The sequence below is a fragment of the Protopterus annectens genome, chromosome 1.part2 (genome assembly GCF_019279795.1).
Source record: "Protopterus annectens isolate FY-2018-M chromosome 1.part2, PAN1.0, whole genome shotgun sequence".
In the NCBI taxonomy this organism is placed as follows: Eukaryota; Metazoa; Chordata; order Ceratodontiformes; family Protopteridae; genus Protopterus; species Protopterus annectens.
Window position 1 is genome coordinate 117,186,469 of NC_056727.1, and position 22,823 is coordinate 117,209,291.

Below are 22,823 nucleotides of genomic sequence, written 5' to 3' on the forward strand. Positions count from 1 at the left end.
CAATTACCCCCCCCCCCCCCCCGCTTCATCATCGTCCCTTTCCACTTTGGATTGTAGCTTTTTGCTTGTGTTATGTAGAAGAGCCTTAAATGTGTAGCTTTGAAATATCTCTTCAAATCAGGTAATCCTGTAAACGTCCTTGTTCTGTTGGGAGGATCAGCTTATCCCACTCGATTCTTGCCCTGTTCACCTTCCAAATAACATTTTTCAACTCTTTATTAATTACAACCACCACTTCTCTGGTTGATAAAAATATGTTTGACCTGTGTGTAACACTAAAGGGCCCCAAAACATTTTTACTGCTTGTATTTTTGCTATTCATATCCATAAGCAAGATCTTCAGTATTCTCTTCCCACATAGCCTTAGCTGCCATAATGGAATCCTTTTTAATCTTTACTCCTGAATACTTCATTTTATCATGTCTCCATAAGTATGGGTATTGCTGGGCCAATTTATGTGTGGGCATATATTTTAATACCTATAGCCTTTGTTTTATCTTCATTAATTTTATACTTCTCCCAAAAAAAAAAAAACAGAACTACCTCAGAATATTCCGCAACACTGAGATGTCCTATTTATGCTATGCATTCTGTTGACCCTGAATTGAGTGTTTGTATTTCTGTGGTTTATGATATCCCCTGAAAAAAGTAACAGACGAGTGTGTCTGCAGAAGAACAGGTTATTCCAAGAAGCTACCATCCACAGCTCCTTTTTGTTTGAGAAAAATGTATGATATTTCTTCCTCAAATACTGCACCACCTTTAGTAAAAAGATCTAGGCTAGGAATTTAGGGACCTTTCTTGAGCACAAAGTTGTCTTGGTGTTAGCAGAGACATCAGCTCTTCCCACTACTGCAGAACCATTGTTTGGTTGCCACAAGTTCAAAGCTGTCACCTGTAAAGCACAGACTTAGAAGATGGAAAATTTGAAAAAAAGTTTTAGTGAAAGACCTCGTGGACAGGCTGTGATGAGGCTTTTGCAGTCCCATCAGTCTTGCTGAGGTCCTAGAGTGCCAGACCCAGAAGGGCATCACAATGTCTGTCCCATTGGCCTTCTTCTTCATTAGTATCCCTATCTGTGTTATTCACTAAGGAGACATACAGTGGCATCCAGCCATCAGCTAGTAACCAGCCCTGTCATGAACTGAGCAAAGCCTTCAGGTTAGAGATTAGTTTGTAAGCACCTGCAGCAGATGTCTGATTTTTGACTTTTTTTGGCTGCATCATCAGAGGGTTTGGCCAGAACATATTACATTCCTACCCTGCTGGTGAGGAAATTTCAGAGAGCTCTATTATCTGTCAATCTGAGTACCGAAGCCTACTTGACAGAGAGATGAGGCTAATGGTTTAGGCCTGAAGGTCCCCATACCAAAACTTGTCCCATTTTCTGCCAAAGCCAAGTATAGAAGTTTTGTTGGAGCACATGGTTGTTTTACACAGAATTAAAACACAGGCCACCCCCCCTTGACCTTCAGATTGGATACCTCAGTAAAGGCAAGGATATTCCCCTCCATTTGCCTGACTGACTCTTCAGATTCAGCCTTAGTTGAGGAGGATCTAGCTTACAAGACAGACTTTTTTTCTCTGTGTATTCCCCCCCATGTGCTTACCAGCTGTCATGCCTCTCACCAACTGGACAAGGCTCAGCTGTTCATTTAAGTGGAAATTTTTCTTAGGTTCAGATCAACAGCTGTATAGAGAGAGAATTATTTAGGCAGCCATGAGGGTGCTTCATGCTTTCTGTGGCATTTCAGCAGTAGGGACATTTTAATGACCTATCCTGCCTGCCCCTTGTCAGGGGTTTTGTGGTCTGAATCACCTCAGAAGCCCCTACAGCCTTCTGATTGCAGTGCACCCTTCTGCACGTCCAAGGTGTAGCCTACCAGCAGGTGATGGCTTCCTGGGCTTAATGCCTGCACTCAGGCCTCGTGTTTGTATTGCTGTCCCTCTTTCAAGGGATTGCGGCAGTGTGTATCATGCTGTGATCTGCTCTTCCCACCATAATATGCACAACACTCATCGCTACCCTCCCTGAAGTTGTCAGACCTTGAGGCACTAATTTAACTTTTATCACCTGGACTGTAGTCATGGCCCTTTACACCACCAGCGGTGGCTCATAAGACATAGATTTCCTAACCACTAGGTTGTGGTACAGATGATGAGGATGCTATGTGAGCTTTCCACCAGAGCTATTCTTTTTAGGTAGACATGTAAAAAGAGAAATTTTTCTAATGGAGAGCAAAAGTATGTTTTGAAGTCTTGCGAAAGGTGGCTGGACCTCCTCAGGATAGACGAACCAAGGCCTTTGGCTTTCCCCTCTGTTTTTTAGTTTTTCAGAGACTCGTTTGAGGCAGTGTCTCTAAATTCTCATTGACAATGTGCAGCACCTAAGAAGCCAGGCATGTCCTATAGAAGGCTGGACACCTGTCAGTTCCTGCTTATAAATCCTCTGGCTGACCCAGCAGTGGCATCCCTGGGTGTGAAGCTAGTGGATTGAAGTTGGTGCTTGGCTTAGAAGCTTTCTGTAATGATGAGTGGATTGTTGGACTGCTTTGGAAAAATTATATACTTTAATCACCTTGGCATTAATATTTTAAATTGCCAGCCTTTCAAAAGATATCAAGCTGATATCCTGAAGCAGGTAAAAGATGTGGCAGAGGATATCTCTGATAAGTTACTGAGAGGTAGGAATTGCATGCTGACCATGTCCAGACTTGGAAAGCATGTTATTTAAGGTGACTCTGAAGCAATTGATTCTAGAAGACCCTAGCCCAAACCCACCTTTTGTCTACCCTAATGTATGCATCACCAATCCTGACCCACATCAGGAAAACAGACCTAAACATACTAGAATCATGTTACAATAAAATTGCAAAATTCGCCAATAACTCCACTTTTAGAAGCCATCACTGTCTTGCGGTAAAGGAGCTACAGTGGTTAGAACTCCCTCAATTAATTGGTTACTACCAACTAGTGCACACCTTCAGCATACTAAAGAATCCCAACAAAACTCCAGCCCTAAACCAACTACTAAACCAATATTCAGCAAACCATCCTCTATGCTCATTCAACAAAACCCTGCTCTGTATATCCAAAGCCAACAATACTGCAGGGAAAGCTCTCTTCTCTCATACCATCGTTAGGAAATGGAATAACCTCCTCCAAAATATCTCTTCAGCACCATCTATCTCACTGTTCAAAAAGTTACTTAAGTCACACCTCTTGCAATCCTGGCTCTGTCCTTGCATCACATAAATGCTTTCCTGCTGTCCTCCAATTCTTGCTACCTTCCTTTCCTCACTGCTTACTATCTCTATTATACAGTACTCAAATACTCCCATACAGGGCCTACTATGTGTAAATTATTACGTCTTATGTGATGTGTCTCTTGATCGAATCAGTTAATGTGAGCCTTTTCTCCCAAATACTGCCATCCAGAGTCTACTATGTGTAAATTAAGCTTGCTTGGAACAAGCCATTGTATGATATATCTTTTTTGATTGTACATTTACCACTGTACATATTGTTTGATGAGGAGCTTTTCTCCCCGGGCCTCTGCTGTAAATGGACCTCGTTCCAGTCGGACTTTCCCGGTAAACAAATGTAAAATAAATAAATAGTTGTAAAGTGTGGCCACTGGCTATAGGCATACTTGACTTAGGATCTAGCTACTGCCAAATGACATTAAGGTCAGCTGTCGGATGCTCCTTTGAGCAAAAAAAATATTGGAACCTTCTCAGGAAGCATTAAAAAAGCTGGATGAAAAGAGCAAAATTGTGATGTCTGTTTCAACTTTCACTTCCCAAATGGATTTGTTGATTGACAACTCATCGAGTGCAGATCGATCCGCAGATCGATCCAAAAAAATGCAGCAGTCAAACAACTTCTGGCAAGCCTGAGAGGTAATTTTATTTTTGGAAGCAGGAAGCCCATCTGCTCCCATGTGGGAAGACAGCCTCCCAGACTTAAATGTACATACTGTGAGATTGCACACCAGTGGCACAAAACGAGAATTCCACTGTTGGTGAAAGATGTTCCTCCCAAATTCCCTTTGTCTCTTGGCACTTGCCGAAAGTACCATTGATCAGCTAATACATCCTTCACAAGTACAGCTGCAAATACTCTACAAAATAGTGATCCTTATTCTGAAAACAATCCATGGCTGACCTGTTTATGCAAAAGCAGGCCTTCCTGGAGAGGAGACAGCAGGGTAAGAGGAGAAGTAAGTCTGATCCCTCTCTCCTTCCCTTCTTCCTGGCCCTCTCAACACCCCTCTGCATAGTTTGGGTGGGAACATCTCTCTCTCATCAAAGAAAATTGATATTTTCTTACAACAGCTAAGTATGTAAGGGAGTGTCCTTAGGATACATAGTAGACTTTGGAATGTCTCCAAAGTCTACTATGTAGAATTTGGAGTCCCTCCTCTCTTCTTTGGGAGGCCCCCTATCCCCTCTCATGAGGTGGAACTTGCAAGATCTCCTCACAGATTTTGCGGTGCAGGGTGAGAAAGTTCCCTGTAGAAGAACAAGGAAAGGGTTTCTACTCCAGGTTCCTCGTTGTACCAGAAAGGATTTCTCTTGGAAGGTGTTTATACCTATCATAGCTGAACAGATTTCTGAAGGTGAAAAAGTTGAAAATGACATACTTACAGGCTACACATTAGCTTCCATCCTGATGGGTACCACTGGCAAGGCTGTGCTTGAGGAAAGTTCAGTAGTAAATAGGAACCATGTGGGAACAAAACTGTCAGCTATGGAACAGACTATGACCTTTGATCTTGTTCACATCTTGAGCTTATCAAATGAGAAGCATTGTGTTTCTTTGGGTGCTGAGTCCCTCACATTGGATACTTTGACCTGATGTAGAAGAGAAACTCACACCAAACATGTTTGAGGTGCAGGAGGTTTGGACTACATCAGTGGTAAACAAGCGCATCAGTATAAAGAAATATACAGTGGATATAAAAAGTGTGTATACACCCCTGTTAAAATGCCAGGTTTTTGTGATATAAAAAATGAGACCACAATAAATTATTTCAAAACTTTTCCCACCTGTAATGTGACCTGTAACTTGTACAATTCAGCTGAAAAACAAACAGATCTGTTAGGGGAAAAAATATAAAAATAAAAAAACGTACAATAAGCTGGTTGCATAAGTGTGCACACCCCTAAACTAATACTTTGTTGAAGCACCTTTTGATTTAGATTCAGTCTTCTTAGGTAGGAGCCTATCAGCATGGCACATCTTGACTTGGCAATATTTGCCTACTCTTCCTTGCAAAAGAACCCCAGATCTGTCAGATTGTGAGGGCATGTCTTATGCACAGCCCTTTTCAGGTCACCCCACAGATTTTCTATTAGATTTAGATCTGGGCTTTGGCTAGACCACTCCAAAACTTTAATTTTATTCTAGTGAAGCCATTCTTTTGTTGATTTGGATGTATGCTTGGGGTCATTGTCGTGTTGAAAGGTGAAATTTGTCTTCATCTTCAGCTTTCTAGCAGATGCCTGAAGGTTTTGGGCCAAAAGTGACTGGTATTTGGAACTGTTCATAATTCCCTCCACCTTGACTAAAGCCCCAGGTCCAGCTGAAGAAAAACAACCCGAAAGCGGGATACTGCCACCACCATGCTTCACCGTGGGGATGGTGTTCTTTTGGTGATACGAAGTGTTGTTTTTGCACCAAACGTACCTTTTGGAATTGTGAACAAAATGTTCAACCTTGGTCTCATCAGACCATAACATTTTCCCACATGCTTTTGAGAGACATGATGTATTGTTTTGCAGATTTTAACCAGGCCTGGATGTTTTTTTGTGTAAGAAAAGGCTTCCATCTTGTAACCCTATCCCATAGACCAGACATATGGAGAATACGGGAAATTGTTGTCACATGTAGTACACAACCAGTATCTGCCAAAAATTCCTGCAGCTCCATCAGTGTTGCTGTAGGTCCCTTGGCAGTCTCCCTGACCAGTTTTCATATTGTCTTTTCATGAATTTTGGAGGGATGTCCAGTTCTTTGCAGCGTTACTGTTGTCCCATGTTTTCTCCACTTTTTGATGACTGTCTTCAGCGTATTCCATAGTATATCCAATGCTGTGGAAATTTTATGTACCCTTCTCCTGACTGATACCTTTCAACAACGAGATCCCTTTGATGCTTTGTAAGCTGTCTGTCAATCATGACCTTTGCTGTAGCAGGTAACCAAGTAAATGTCAGGAAAGTCCTACTAGGACAGCTGAACTGTATCTGGGGTTAATCAGAGTTTATTTAATTGATGGCAGGTGTGTACCCAAGAAGAGTGAATGTTGTAATTAAAGCAAAAGGTGCTTCAACAAAGTATTAGTTTAAGGGTGTGCACACTTAAGCAACCAGCTTATTACACATTTTTTTTTTATATATTTTTTCCCCTAACAGATTTGTTTGTTTTTCAATTGAATTGTACGGGTTATAGGTCACATTAAAGGTGGGAAAAGTTTTGAAATGATTTATTGTGGTCTCATTTTTTTATATCTCAAAAACCTGGTATTTTAACAGAGGTGTGTACATTTTTATATCCACTGTATATCCTTGATCCTGTCCCTGAGAATTTTCAAGGCAATTTGACATTTGGGGAACCTTGAAATGAATTACAGACAGCACCATGGAACCTAAACAAGGAATGGATGAGCCATTCTTGCCAGCTTTGTAGACTTGCTGTAGTGGCTGGCGAAACAGCTTCTCAAGTGCTTCCCCTGCTGGCCTTCTACATCCCTTTGGACCACATCTGGTTAATGGGCAAATTGAGTAGATCCACTTCCAATAAACAGGACTGGAAACTGGATCTTGAAGTGCTCCATCCTGTCATTGAGACTTGTGTGCGCCCAGTGGTGGACCTATTCTCTGGAGCACAACTGTCAGATAAGTCAGTTCTGTTTTAGGTATGCATACAAGACTGTGAGCAGTGGTATAGTTTCATGTATAAGGGGGATTCATCCCCTTCCCTGATTGGCAGTGTCCTCCAAAAGAGATAAGGCCAAGCTCATCCTGGTTAGCCCCCTTATGGTTAAAATAACCATGGTTTTCGAAGCTAATGCAGCTTGGGGGGGGGGGGGCAGTGACAGTGTTTATTCCACAGTTTTGCAAGTATCTGACGTAGGAGAAAGGATTGCCAGTTCACCCATGGCTTGCCAGCTTCACCTTTGCAGCCTGGATGATCTCATACAATTCAGCAACAAGCTATTGATCTGCTGAGGATCTTAAGAAGCCTTACATTGCTGTGGCAGTTTTCAGCCCTTAAATTTTTTTGTACGAAAGTAGGTTCATCGGTACTTACTAAGCTATTTGGTGACTTGATGAGCTATGAACGCATGACCCATATCAAGTTTTCTAACCCCTTGAACTACAAGGAAATCACTAGGAACTCTCATATCTCTGAAAGACGATGGTTTTCTTTCAGGTACATGGCTAATGGCAAGTCACATTTAAGTCTTTATTCATATATTTTTTACCAAAACCTTTACTTGACACCAAAGGCCAAGTTACACAAATTAATATAAAACCAAAGACCAACTTACACAAATTAATATTTCATCATTTTGCTTAAATATATCAAAATCAAAATAGAAAATAAAAATGATTATCTAGTAGTAAGCTATTTCCTATTACAATATATTTCCACAGCTGGAAAATGAAACTTTATTGGAAGTATGTTTTTCAGTAGGGGCAAGTATAATTACCTTTACCTTTGTAGTACTTAGCAGAACATTTTCAAAGTGTCTTCTCCTATACTGCCATTAAGGCTCACTTTTTGACCATTGCAGTATACCTGTTCTTGACCTCTGCCTTGTCCTGCCACAGTGAGATTAAACTGTTTGCCAGGGGGGGCTTGTGCCTTAATCCTTCAAGGAAGATGTTGCTTTCTTCATGGAACCATAACTCTGTGACTAAGAAAATAACTCTGACCCTTTGGCACCCCTTAGAAAACATTGTTAGTTCTGTCACTTCAGCTAGAAGGATCTCTGAACTGCAGGAACCCATACATTCTTCCATAAAAATAGATGAGTCCAACGGACAGCCCTTTCTTCATGCCTAAAATAATTGCTTAGCTGGCACTTTAAGTTATTCAACTCCTTGTCATCTGTTGTAACCCACAAAAGTCATGGTACAAGATATTGCATTTGTTGGACGTACAAAGGCAGTTCAGGTACTCTGTGTCTGGAACACAGGATTTCAGGCAGTGTCTGTATGTTCATTGCCAGGTGAGGAGAGTAGGCCATTATCTAAACAAATCCTATATGTGGATATTCAGCTGTGTATCATTCTGTTATGAAGGTAGTGGAGACATTCTGGGGAGTCAGTTGTATGAGAGCACATTCAGCCAAGGCAGCAGCTGCCACAACAACCTTCTTCAAGAATGCATCAGCTCAGGAAGTTAGTGAGACACTGTTTGGCTGGATCTACAGCCAGCAGTTCAAGGTTTGCAGGTACAGATCTGCAGGAGAAGTTATGACAGCCATCATCCCATCAGGGCAGTTAACTGTCTTAGTGCTCTTCCCATGGCTGAGTAGTAGTACTGCAGCAGGGATCTTTACAGTGAACATAGTACGTTTGTGTGAGTAGTCTCACTATAACAGTAGATATTCAAGTAGTAGGAACACTACTGCAGTATAGTCACCTGTGACTCTTCCCAAGTTACCTATATAGCTATTTGCACAGGATGTGCAGCTTTTTACATGGGTAAAACTAGCAGAAGATGTAAAGAAAGTATATAAACACCTTTCGGATATTAAGAAAAATAATACAGAAAATGCTCTTGCTAGGCACTTGATGGATCAGCTATCTCATTCCTTTAAATTTAGTGTTCTGAAGCAAATGAAAGAAGATCATAGGGGATATGTCACAGACAAACATCTTAATAAAAGAGAATTGAAGTGGCAGTTGAAGCTCAATGTTACAAAATACCCTGGTTTGAATGAGGTATGTTCCATCAACTGTTTATTCAAGTTAAAACACTTGGAAGTATAATGAAGTATAATTGTTGAACATACACATTTTATTGGTTTGGATTTATAATGTTTTAGCATAATGTGGTATTCTTGAGGTTTTATAGACAATTATACGTATTATAACATTTCCACGTAGTGTTAAGAGATTTAAGCACATTGTACCATGGCTCCTGTGTTCTTGGCTTTGGAGAGTGTTTTTTTTTTACCTGTGCAGCCGTGATTACAGGAACTTTGCATTCTTCCGGTATAGAGATAAGCCCTCTAGGGGGTGAGAGGGGTAAAGTTAGCAATGAACCTATCTTCCAGGATGTTGGCAGTATCAGTTGGTTCTGTATATTTACTACCATTGTGCTGCAACTCAGAGCAGATCTGAGTGTTGCCATTGAGATTCTTGACATAGCTATAGAATGCTTTGTGGTTGTCTTTAGAGTCAGTGGCAATTTTGTTTTAGTAACTAGCTTTGGAGGATTTTATGAAGGATCTCAGCTTCTTACTGAGGCTGACCTGGAAGTCCCTCCAGTCATGGAATTTTACTCTTTTTTGCAATAGTTTCTTTCTTCTGTTGTAGAGTTTGTTTATGGCAGAGGACCACCAGATTGGCTTCCTTTTTTTGGAGGATAGCATCTTGGTTCTGTTAGGGATAGCACGATCCATGCACTCGTGTAAGTGCTTATAAAGTGCATTTGTGTAGGATTCAGCAGTCTTACCTCTATTGTCCGTCTGCATGGGTGTCATGAAGTTTGCCACTTCTGTCTTAAGAAGTGTGAAGCTGGCTTTGGAGAAGTTTTTTACGGTGGTTTTCCTAATGGGGGGTGGGGGCTGCATGTGGATGTCTAGGGTGATTAGCTTGTGGTCGGATCTGACCAACGAGGAATTGACCTCTGGTGTGTAACACCGGTCACCCATGTTGGTAATGACCAGGTCTAGGATATTGCTGCCCCTGGTGGGGGTGTGAATAAGTTGATCCAAGGTGTTGGAATTTTTGAATTCCAGAAAACGTTGAACAAAAGAGTTGGTACATGAGTAGTTTTCCCACTTAATGATGGGGTAGTTGAAATCGCCCATTATTAGGGTGTTGGGTTGTACCCTAATATTTTCCAGTGTATCAAGAAATGAGGAGTGGGAATCCTGGGGCATAGTGGGGGGTCTGTAGCTAGCTACAATTTGGATTGCGGTCTTGCCCAGAGTTAGTTGTACTTGGATAATCTCTGATGCATTATGCTGTGCAACTAGCCTGGAAGTGTGCATATCCTTAATAAATATGGACACGCCTCCGCCTTTAGTGCTTCTGTCCGGGTTAGGTGGTCGAAAGGTGTTGTATGAATTATAGCCTGGTAATGCAGGGGTGCTCTCTGGAGTTTTGAACCAGGTCTCTGTCACTGCACAAATGTTGATGTTCTCCATGTTAAGCAGCACCTCAAGTGAGTGCATTTTGAGCTTTAGACTTCTAGCATTGAGTAGCATTACCCTCAGATTTTGCTTGTACCTGTTACGGTGGTGAATTTGTCATTTGAACCTTGCCTAAAAAAGGTACTATAAGGGTGGCAAGAGCCTTGGCCAGTATCTGGAATCCCAAGGGCGACAAGTGCAGGCCATCTCTGGCAAAGCATCATGGTCTGTCAATCATGTCATCCCAGGCAGACAAATATTGGATCCCCTTAGAATGACACCAGAAGCTTAGTCAATTGTTGAAGTCAATCATTTTGTCCTTGTACTTGTGGTATCATTCTTGGTGATGGCAGGATGCTACTCAGGGCTAGGGTCATACCTGCATGGGCTACAAGATCAGAGAGCTCCTCCATGTCTCTTTTCATGTAGTCCAGGGAGGTACGTCTCGTGTCATTCACACCAACATGGACAATGACAGAGTCCTAGTTGTACTTGTTGTGGAGTGACCTGAGTGTGTGTGTTGTGGCTGATCCTGGCACCCAACAGGCAGCTGACAGTAACTTTCTCCTTGTTTAGCCTGGTGAGTGGAAAATCAATGTACCTGACTATACAGTCACCTATGACTAGAGTGTGGGTACGTTGTTATGCCTTATGGGCTGTGGTTGAGTGGCACACTAAGTTTGTGGGCTATGTGTCATTTGGGTTGTGTTGGAGAGTGGAGTTTGCTTGCATTTCTGCTTTGGAGGTCCTCGTTGCTTGGGCAGGTTTTTATTGAGAGAGCCTCCGCGAATGTAGGTGTGTGTTTTGAGTTTGTGTGTGTGTGTTTTGGTGGTGTAGGTTTTGAGGGACTATGTGATGAGTGTGTTGCAAGTGTTTACCTTCTCCTCTTGACTGTCTAGTCCAGTGTTGGGCGAAGAGAGCTTTGCTTCCAGTTTGGCTATATAAGTGCATCTCTCCCAGGTTGTAGTGTTAGGTGGTAGGAGGAGAGAGTTGTCTGCGTACATGAGGCAATTGCTGCATTGCCCCAAGATGCCCAGATTCATCAAGTAGGCAGGAGAAAACACCGGACGCTGACCCTTAGACATGCCTGTATAGGTGCTTATTTAGTAAGTACTAAAAACTGCTTTCCTCTAGACAAGTGAGAAAGTTGAGTGCTGTAGTAATTTGTAGCTTATGTGTGCTTACGAGTTCTGAACAAGTGCTGAGCTCAAAGAAACAGATTTGAGTGCTGAAACTGAAAAACTGGCTAGTTGTGTTTTTATTCTGATGAAGTTTCTGCATTAGAGCAAAAGAAAAGTGCTTAATAAACTGTGTGGATTCAGTTTGAAATTTGACCAGTGTGGCTGTCATTTTGTTGCCTCGAGTGACACACCTCTCAACTGTACATATTTTCGCAAAATGTTCAGATTTTTGCCTCATATTTTTGTTCTGTTCCTCTTAAAATGTATGATTGTTTGTGGCAAATCAGTGAGGACTAAATTCACTAAATAATGACAGTCATTTGAGTTTCAGACTTCATATCCTTCAGAAAATGTATGGTAACACAAGACCTTTTATTTTAGCAACATTCTAAGTTTATAAGAGCAGTATTTAAAATGTGTCCCTATTTTAGGAGCTTTGTTCCCCCATTAGTTTTGGCTTTGTCACGATTTTTTTTGCTAAGAGGTTGAGAAACGTGAACTACAAGGGAAGTATTGTTCTTAGTTTGTTGGTTTTCCCTGGTGCCAGTGTTTGTTTTTATACTGCAGTATAGAATCCCTCTCTTTTGCACCATATTTTCAGCCTTCACTAATCAAAATCTCTTAGAAGGAAGGAAGATGAAACGTCTTTCCAATTTTTGTATGTATAACTCACAAAAAAGAAGGATGCAGTTTTAATCATCAGCATTCTTTTGTATTGCCAGTCTGGTTATTTTCAGTGTCTCAGTGTATTATTTAACATACAGACAATTTAGGCATAGGTCCTCAAGGGCTTGACGATCTGAAGACCAAGGGCAGTAAGTGCCACTATCCAGAGCAAACATCCAAAAAAAAAAAGAACTAAAAATACCATGAAATATGGCAAAAACTGTTTCTTTTCCTTTTGAGCTAGAAGAATCCAGTTTCAATCTGGGGATGTCTGTACAATCTCTGCAACTCTGTAGTGTAGCAGCAGTGAACGTAGTATGTGTGCATCTACTGTTATAGCCAGTTTGCTCTAACAGCTATGCATTTCTGTTTGTTTTGCATATTAGAAAGAGACATTTTCTGTGTCATTCGACTCCTCATATGGATCTAGATTGCCTTATCCGCCTTTCATTGGCTTAGTACAAAGGTTTTTGTCACCAGCAACTCAGCAGTTTCCTTTCTTGCCTAATGCCGATTTCGTTGTTTGCCTTTTGGCTTTGTTGCTCATCCAAGGATTTTTGCTTTATTGATAATGGCTTGTTCTCCACCCTCATTTGTTTTATTTCCTAATTTCAGATGAGGGCATTTATTGTGACTCAGTGAAGAAAGATGTTGAGTGACTGCCTCTACTTAAGCAGTACCGCTCTGCCTTGTCCTGCCACTGTTAGTTGCCTTTGCTTGACTGTCAGTGTCTTTTATATGACTGTTTTATTAAGCACGTCTGATGGTGTTGATTGTAAAGCATGGCTCTTCAGTCAGATCTCCACTCTTGTGTACCTACTTTCTGATGCTTCACTGGTGCAAGCACATATACTTCCATGTCTCACAAGGACACCCATGCCCAGCTAGTCCCGTGACACATGCAGGTCCCTATCACTCTGTACATTCTACTTGTTTATAGCATTCCTTGTTCAACCTCATACCTGCCATCCTTAGGCTGTAACTGCTGACATAAGGCTGTATGAATCCTTGCTCATCATTCTGCTACAGTAAATGCATATAATGTAGAAATGTGTTTTCCTATCCACACACTTGTTATAGTACCCTTAAGTGTAGGTCACATATAAGTTAGCACTAATAGAAGGTTTTAATTTTTCCATATGCTAGTTAATGAGCTTTCACCATGTATATTTGCATGGAGCTCTTTGCCGTAAGCTTGATTTTGTGAGTTAAAATATTGTAGAAAAAAGGAGGAGAAAGGGAGGTCACACTTATTTTCAAGATGAAGGCTCGCATTGTCTTTATTTGAGGGAAATTAGAAGGGAAGAGTACAGGTTATTTAAAATTCTGCTGTGGGATATCAGTCCATTCTGCTTATATTGACTGCTGAATGAGATGTTTTCAGAAACCTTATGTAGAATTGTTTTTTTTATTTGTATTTATTTTGGGGTAAAGCACTGATTCCCATGGACACATTTTTCAGATTCAGCCCAGAAGCACTATTTGGTTAAATAACTTATTGAATCACACAGTAAGCAAACAAGAGACTGATAGAATCAAACCCTCAACTACAGGAAGAAGTTCATTAACGGCTAATAGCCTTAATCCTGTGTTCTAACTGCCTAACAAATGTAGCATTTTTTATAGGTTCATAGGTGTTTACTAGGCTAATGATCACAAGGGCCTTTTTAAGCCTTGCCATGCATCCCAAATCTCTGACAAGTTCTGATATTTGTGATGAGTGTAAGCAGGGGCTTGGGGGATGAAACATTCACAAGCCAGGGCCTTGGGAGATGAACCATTTACAGGTGTAGACATAGTACATGTTGTGTCAGCTGCTGTCCTACCCTCAAAAGCCTGTAGGAGACAGAATACAGGGATAGAGCCTTGAAACAGTCTGCATAGGACATTTTACTTACTCCCTGTATTCTTTTAGTGAGGAACTTCTGTGGACAATCCAATTGTTAGATATGCCTGGTAAGGTACATACCAAAGGGGGTATTGTACTCAATAATACGTCTGATGAATACCGAATACAGTGGAACGATGACTTCCTTGGACTTAAATGCCATACATTTGTTTATAAGTTGCGCAACATAGAAGGATTTCCTCACTACTGTAGACATGTGATGGTCAAAAGCTAAATTACTATGTGTGTCCCTAAGTCCCTGACTACTGGGTCAACTGTAAGGGGTGTGTTATCAATATGATAGTTACCAGAGGTGGATGACTTCCCAAAGGATACTATTCTGCATTTCTTGGCATTTAGTTTTAGTCCATGGCTCTGACACCAGTTGTTTGTCTGTATCAGCCCCTTCTGGAGAACATTTGTGTCAGTGTGGGATTCAGTGACAGCTCCTAATTTGCAGTCATATGCAAATTTAGTCAGCCAAAGACCACTGATATTGACTTTGACTTCAGAGAAGTAAATGCCAAAAAGGAGCGGTCAAAGGACTGATCCCTGAGGAACTCCACTTGTGAATGGCCACTCTGCAGAGGTGGACTCCCCCAGTCAAACTTCCTGGGTCCTGTGAACCAGTTGGCTATACATCGGGCGACATATGAGTTTGTATATTACCTTTTGAGTTTGTCAACAATGCCCGCGTCCGGTATTGTGTCAAATGCCTTGGCCAGGTCATGGTAGCCAGTGTGAATCATTTTGCCCTCATCCATTGCTTTGGCAACCTTCTCAAAGAAGTCCACCAGGTTGAGTAGGCATGATCTGCTTCTTGACTAAACCAAACTGGGTTAGCTCCAGTGTCTAGAGGTTTACTTCATCACTATTGATCATTTCCATGATAATTCTTTCCATGGCTTTACATGTATGAATAGTGAAACTCGTGGATCTGTAGTTTCCAGGGTCTGTAGATGGCCCACCTTTGTGCAGAGGGATGACTGTTGCTGTTTTCCATTCATGCGGCACAAAGCTTGCTTGGAGGCTGTAGTTAAATAGCAGTTCCAGAAACCCTGATAGGTCATGTTTCATGGTATTTAGAAGGCATCCTGTGATTGTGTCGGCCCATTGATGCAGTGTTCTTGACCTTATAGAGAGCATTAAGGACCTGTTCCCTAGTGACAGCAGGGGAGTTATATTAGATGATATTTCTTGAGGGAAGGTTGAGGGGGAGAGAGGTGTAAAGTTGGAGCTGAATTTAACTGCCAGCAGGTTTGTTATATCTTCTGGCTCAGTATAGGTGGCTCCATTTACAGTGAGATCTGCACACAATTGTGTATTGCCTTTGAGGTTGCGGTCATAGCTAAAGAATGTCTTGTGGTTGTCCTTGGCCTGGGAGGCCAGATTCACCTCAAATTTGGCTTTGCTAGACTTTATTTGTCCTCTGAGATGTTTGTTTAGTTTGAGAGTGCTTTTATCCTGCTGGGTGCTGCACCTCCTAATTTTTTTCCTTCTATTATACAGCCTATTGCATTTGTGATTCCACCAGGGTGGCTTTTTTCTGAGTTAGTTCTGTACTTCTTCCTGGTGGGTACAGCTGCTAAGTCCCTTTTTATAAGTAGTGGTTGTTCTGGTGATGGGCTAGCTATGGTGTATTTTACTAGAACCACCACCGTAGAAATTATTTTTGAGTGTGTTGTTGTTACACAGAGGAATTACCACTTTCATTTCCACGCACATCATGCTTCAGCTTTGGCTGTGTTTCATTGTCTCCTTCCTAGCAATCTTAGTTTTGGTTTTGTTTTGGAATAGTTGTTGCATTTCTGGCCAGATCTCCACTCAAATTATGTCAAACACATGCAAGAGTAAATATCCCTCTTCAGATTATGTGAATACAAGGAAAGGGGGCAAAACCTGTTTAGAGCTGTTTCATCTGAATACAGTTGTCCATGAACTGTCTCATCAGCCTTTGCTTACATAGCTTTCATCATCCCAAACAGTTTTGTCTTTTACTAAGTTGCTTGTAATTCATTCCATGAGTTCTGTTTTTGTGGGAGATGTGCTTGATGGATACAGAACAATAACTTGATAACTTGCCATAACATAATAATGTGCCTACTGGGGGAGGGTGGCTTCTATGTGACTTGTTCTTTTTATTTCTTTTGTGTATTACTTCCAAGCTTCTCTTCTGTTTTGCCTGTAAAATGAGTAGTTTTCTTTTCCAGTTTGTTCAAACTGAGGAAGATGTGGCTTTACATAGCTTCTCCTGGAGGAAGTTATTTGCTTTTGGTTTCTAGTTGTGTAGCCTATAAGCAAGTGACATGACAAAGCTGTACTTCTTTATTTAAGTACACCTTTTTATCTAATGACTAGTACTGAAGATGCTAAATGTGTTTATTTTTGAGATGCTGCCAGAAATGTCAGTAAAGTGCTAGTATATGTACTTGATAATGGTGTTCCTTTTTTCTTTGTGTAGCCTCACTGGATGTTACACCAAAGATGGCTAAATATGTTCCTACATAGCTTATAATTCATGCTGTATTAGTTTAGTAATATTAAATTTGTAAGTGTGAATATTTTTTTATTAAAAAGTATTGAAAGCCAAAAGTCTTTTTACAAGCATTACAACCTTAGTAGAGTATTTAAGTTAAGTATGTGCTAATAGTTTGGGTAATAATTTTAACTAATTTAGTCACTCTGGTAGGCACCAAACAAAATGCTTATGTACAAAAATGTATGTAGTTGAATGCGTCTTTGTACAGTACTGTAGTACAAGTTCCCCACACTTCTGTCTGCTTCTCTAAGCCAACTTCCTCCATACTGCTTTGTTCCTTTTTAAAGCTGTTAATGTACTTGATAAGGCTGTGACTGTTTTGTTAACAAAGCCTTCTTTTTCTTCTTTCAGTTTTGGAAGTTCATCAGTTTTCAAGGGATGCCAGTGTTGCAGAAGCCTGGCTGTTGGGACAAGAACCGTACCTGTCAAGTCGAGAGATTGGTCAGAGTGTAGATGAGGTGGAGAAACTAATAAAGAGACACGAGGCATTTGAAAAGTCAGCAGCTACTTGGGATGAAAGATTTTCTGCTTTGGAACGCTTAACTACAGTAAGAACTTTGGGAATTTATTTAAAGAAAAGCACATAATTATGCTTTTTTTTTACTTTTTGCCTTTAATGCTTATTCAGTCCATAAGTGGTACTGGTAGAGAGTTCACTAGGTTTTAGTATTCATCCTTTGACCTCAGTGACCTTTTTCCAGCTAGTGAGATTGATTCTGTAGCCTGCCTTGATTTGAAGGTTGTTACTAATCTAGTGGCTGGGGAAAGGACATTTGAAAATTGGACAAATCTCTTGCTTTCCTCACTTGAAAATAGTTTTCTTGTGCTTGTATTACTGGATATAATTTTTGTTTTGCATACTATGTATTGTATGTGATCAGAGTATTTGCCCTTGTATCACTTTCTTTGTGCATGCTGATGTTTGTGTCATTATGTATGAATCTGTACAAGTTACAGCAAAGTCATATGTTTTACATGCATATGTTATTTCTTCTTAATGCATTTGTTGCTGTCCATGTTGTGCTAATGCCTGTGTTTTTTTTTTGTATCGTTTCTTGTGATTGAGCCTATTCCTTCTGTTTGGATACATCCTTGTTTAACACAAATATTGAAGCTTGTGTGTGTGTGTGTGTGTGTGTGTGTGTGTGTGTGTGTGTGTGTGTGTGTGTGTGTGTGTGTGTGTGTGTGTTCTTGTGTCCTCCAATGACCATAGACTGTCTCCTCTTAGCTACCCTAATGATCCATTCTCTCACCCAGCAAGAGATGTACAGCTCATTTGTTCTTGGGTCAAGGAATGGGTAAACAAAGAGTGGGACCATCATATGTACATACTGATGGGTATTTTCTTACTTAGCCCTAATCTCTCCTTACATTCTCTGTAAGCACTCCAGGAGGGTGTGTATGAGCGTAAGCCATCAATGATGTAAGTCCACTGATGACCCTGCCCCTTATGAGGGCCACATTATGTACATTTCTCCAGTCTCCAGTGGGGAACCAGTGCACTTTTTGTGCAGCTGGACATGTGCCCCACCCCTCATCCCCTTCACTCTTGCCCTTCTCCTGCCAACTCCAACAGACAACCAAGCTGCTAGTTAAGCTCTGGTTTCCTGGGCTAGGGCTTTATTTCCTTACACCAAGAGAGCTGGCATTGTATTCCACCTTTTGGAGGAAATGAGTCAAGTCAAGGAAAGTCTCAGTGAAGAAGATGGTAATTAACACAAACCAAGGTTGTGGTGATCTGGGAATTATTCTAGTCGAATAGTTTCTTAAAGTGATACTGTCAGCTGTTTGTGTATGTATCATTTACGGGTATAACAAAATTTGTGACACGTGGTTAGAATGAATGACGTACAATAAAGTATGGGACAGGACGCCTGGATGACTGCAGTGAAAGTAATTTACTATTGTATAAAATGGATATCACCTGTACTACATGATGATTGCTTATCACCTATGCAGCAAAACATATTTCTTGCTATAAAATAATATATGTAGGCATATATTTATTTATTTATTTTTAGTTCATAGGTTCTTAGGTAGGTACTAGGCTATCTGCCCTAGGGCCTATACAAGCCTAGCCGTAATGATTCCCTGGCTATTGCTTCCCACAAATATTTACTTTCCTGGACCTCTGTCTAGCAGGGCTACTGATGAGATCCCCAGGGTGAATTTCCTATCTCCCATCCAGTCATCAAGGTTCCTCTTGAAGAGGGCCATTGAGGCGCTCTGCTTGACTTGTATAGGCAGCCTATTCCAGAGTATGAGGAGTCTCTAGGTCAGGAACCTATACCTCCAGTATGTTCTATTCATTGTGATGACAAGGTTAAGATCCCTGGAGCGTGTGGCTCGGAGGGATTGGGATTTCATTAAGTGTAGCATGTCCAACAACTGTGGATTTGACACGGCCTTGCATGTTAGGCAGAGATCGCCTCTCAGTAGGCAATATGTGACAGAGTATAGCTGGAGTTTCTTTAGATGGTCAGCATAAGGCATCTGCTTTAGGCCTGTGATTCTTTTTGTGAGGTATTTCTGCAGCCTTTCTAGTTGTTGAAGATGTCTTGTGAGGTACATACCACACAGGGCATTGTATTCTATAATGGGGCTAAATAGGGATGAGTACAGAGGGACAATGACCTTCTTTTTTCTGGATGAAAAGCCCTTAGTGATGAGAGGTGTACCACATAGAAGAATTTTCTAACTGTTGTGGCTATGTGGTTATCAAAGGTAAGACCACTGTCCACCTGTGTCCCTAGGTCTCTTATCACACTTTCGGTGTTTAGACTACTGCCACCTATGTGGTAGTTCACAGGTACGTGTTTTTTCCCAAATGGGACAACTATACATTTTTTGGCATTTAGCTTGGGCCCATGGCTTTGGCACCAGGCATCTGTTTCTGTAAGGCGCTTTTGTAGTATATCCACATCATTTGGGGATGCAGTAATGGCTGCCAACTTGCAATCATCTGCGAACTTTGTTAGCCAGAGTCCCTTAGTGTTGGCCTGTACTTCAGAGAAGTAGATGCCAAACAAGAGTGATCCGAGGACAGAACCCTGTGGTACACCACTTGTCACTTGTCTGGAGCTGGATTTATTTCACTTATTGCTGAAAGTGTTGCTTTATATCATTTCTCATCAGTAAGTAGTACTCTTTGGTTCCCCTTCACAAGATCGAATGGATAGAAGCTCGAAATTCATAATCTGGAGGCCAGAATCTCGAACTTCCATTCACTCAAAATTGTGAATGGGAGCCTTAAGTTTAAAAAATAAAAAGTTAACTTACCTTATTGCAGGGGGCCAGGTCCCCCTGTACCCTAGCATTTTAAATGTGAATGTTCTGTGACTGCACTATAGTGGAGGAATGGAAAATCTTCCGTTTTGCGCTTACGCATATAGTGCGGAATGGGAGATTTCCCTTTCCTTCACTGTAGTGTGATCTCGGAGTAGGTTTATTTAAGTAAGAGGGTGTGGGGGGTGCATGGGGGCAAAGCCCCCTTCGAAAACATTTGAAAGGTGGGTTTTTTTTTTTTGTCCCTTTCATATGTTCGAGTTTCTCTAAATTCGAGATTCTGGTTTAGAGTTTAGAGAAATTCGATCATATGAAGGGGAACCATATTCTTTATATTCAGGAAGAATTACAAGCACATTAAATCCATATGTTCTGAGAAACGCATTCCCAAACTCACAAAAGTGCAGTGAACTCTGATTTCAGTTCATTGGAAGTAGACTGCTATTTTGTATTCATCTAGCAAGTAGAGAACAGCAAGAGTCTGACAGCCAGCTGCCCTTGGAATATATGTGCACTGGGTCCTGTTTTTATGAAATGCAAGGCACTTTGCCAGAATACCAGTTTCTGGCCTTCTGTCTGTGGTTGTCAAGAGGATGTGCCATTTTGAGTCTCAGTTCTCTTAGCTATCTATCCCACTTACAGTCCTTGCTCGTGGACTAGATATTGGTAAAGGTTTCATAACTTCCTGATTCTGTAGTCCATTGAACTCTAGCAGAGACCTTTACGATGACCTTCGCAGTAGACTTCCACAGAATTTGTTGCAGGTTTTGACTTCCCTGTACTATGGCCAAGGCAGTAAATTCAGGGATGGGCCTGTCCCTGATGGCTTGGTTCAGACTGTTCTCTAAGGATAAGTAATGCAGTTTCTTCTGGAAGCCATCTTCTTGAGTGAAGTCCTCCCTTGTCTTCCATGTTTGTGGTGGAAGTCTTGCAGAAGAGGAAGCAAATATTAGAGAGTCTCATTGATTCCTCCTGGTACATCGTCAAGGACCCCCCCCCCCAGTTGTGGCTTTTCCCCAGATTCTTCTTAATTGCAGGTCTCAGGCTACTTTCAAGTGGAAAATACCCTTTCTGATCATCTTTTTAAGGGTAATGGGGCAGTCTTCTGCACTTCTGTCCACAGACAGGACCAGGAAATCATGACTTCTTGCAATCTATTAGAGGTTAAAATGGATGGTCCAGGCTGATGCATTTGTGCACTTTCTGGGCTGTATGGCATTTGTGATTTTTGCATCTGTATTCACTCATCCAAGAATGAGTGTGTTGTAGTGGCCAGTGAGGTGTCACTGGCTGTACAGTCACAATGCCCTCTTGAACTTGCTATTGCTGTAAGAGCCATATCACTAGGTTGTAGAATGGTGGGTGATTTCCATCAGTCTCATCATGGATTGTCCCTTACAAAAACTGAACCCACCATCAGTTTATTAAAATAGACTCTTCTGTAGTGAGTTTGAGTGCACCTATGTTTTCCTTTCTTTCTTTCTTTCTTGTGTATGAAAATGAGCCCACAGGAAGGAGGAGTATTTGTCACCGTCAAAGCTCTCGAAGGTTGGATGAGACCTGATCCCCATCTGCTACAGTCAGACAAGAACATAGTATGGTATATAGAAAGTGGTGGCATGCATGAGTCATTTTCGCACCATCAAGCAAGGGGCTACTACTTTTCTTGGCCTTTTGTTTAGTCTTGTTAAGGTTGTAGGGCTAGGGGGTTTTCTTCTTTCCCGTCATAATCCTCCTCATAAAGAATGTGAAGGAACTGAGTTTCCAGGCTTTGAGACAAGGAAATGATCTTTCCTCCCAGATGACTCTTCTTTTGAGAAGCTCATCATAGGGCTTAGAGGCACCAACATCTTATCACATGTAAAGTGGATGAGGACTCAGTAGCTCTAAGGCATTTTTTTGTATCAGCTTACCACCAACTTCGGCTCTCGTGGTTCCCCCATAACTCCTTCTTCTCAGTGCTATTACCTTAGGGAACTCCCCTGTCAATTCCATTGTTGAGGGCAGGTCCCATCTTTCTGGACAAGAATGACCTCCCAACCATGTAGGCTTTGCATCCCTCACACACGAGAGTAGCTAGGAAGCTGGAGCTGTCATACTGTGGCCATACTGGGGTTTTCTTTATAGCACTAAACCCTCCCCATGTGCTGGATCATTGTTAGGCTGAGTGGGCATTGGGAGTAGGCTGATTGTGTGCTCCTCCCTGGGCCCATAAAGTAGCCACACCTAATGTGTCTTCCACCACCCTCCCCTAACTTGGCATCCTCTTTCTGAGCTCTGGCCTCCACCAGAGCTCCACTAGAGAAACACTTGGATAGGCCATTCCATCAGAAGAGTCATGCGGCATGCCCATTCTTTTCACCAACAGGCAGCTCTGTGGCTAATTGAGCTGGGATCACTTGGCCATAGTCTTGCTTCATCACTGTATGCCACTGGGCTGGCAGATGGAGAGGAAATCTTTGAAATTAGTTGACATAAGGATGTTTTCCTTTGCCACATTAGACCTAAGAGCTGTTAACTGATATTTTTTTCTCACCTGTCCTAGTCCCAGGCATCCTTTGTGGGCCTAGTATTTAAAAATCTGGCACAGCTCCCCAGTTCTTGTTCAAGGAGTCTCTAGAATTAACTGTTAGCTCATCATCTTCAGTCAGGCTTCATCCAGCCTACTATATCTTTGATTGCACTGATGCAGCTATTAGTGCATGCACTCAGAGTGGCTTGACTAAGGGTCTGCTCCCTTCAAAACAAGTATTATCAAGTTAGCCTTAATGAGGGAGGTCCTCTTTATTGAGCACTAGAAAGGACTTGTCTGTCTTGATGAAATGTACAGTGCTTTTCCAGCCAATTCCTCCACAGCTAAATTGGTCCATCCCACCAAGAGGAGACCTC

At 41.5% G+C, this 22,823-nt stretch overlaps 1 protein-coding gene across 1 annotated transcript in view; it reads left to right on the forward strand.

The window, feature by feature from the left end:
- The window catches only part of SPTBN1 (spectrin beta, non-erythrocytic 1), a 2,377,138-nt gene that overhangs the window by 1,993,609 nt on the left and 360,706 nt on the right, over window positions 1–22,823 (forward strand). The window contains exon 30 of the mRNA XM_044055150.1: window positions 17,001–17,197. Coding sequence (XP_043911085.1) covers window positions 17,001–17,197 — 197 coding nt within the window. The remainder of the gene's footprint in view (window positions 1–17,000; window positions 17,198–22,823) is intronic.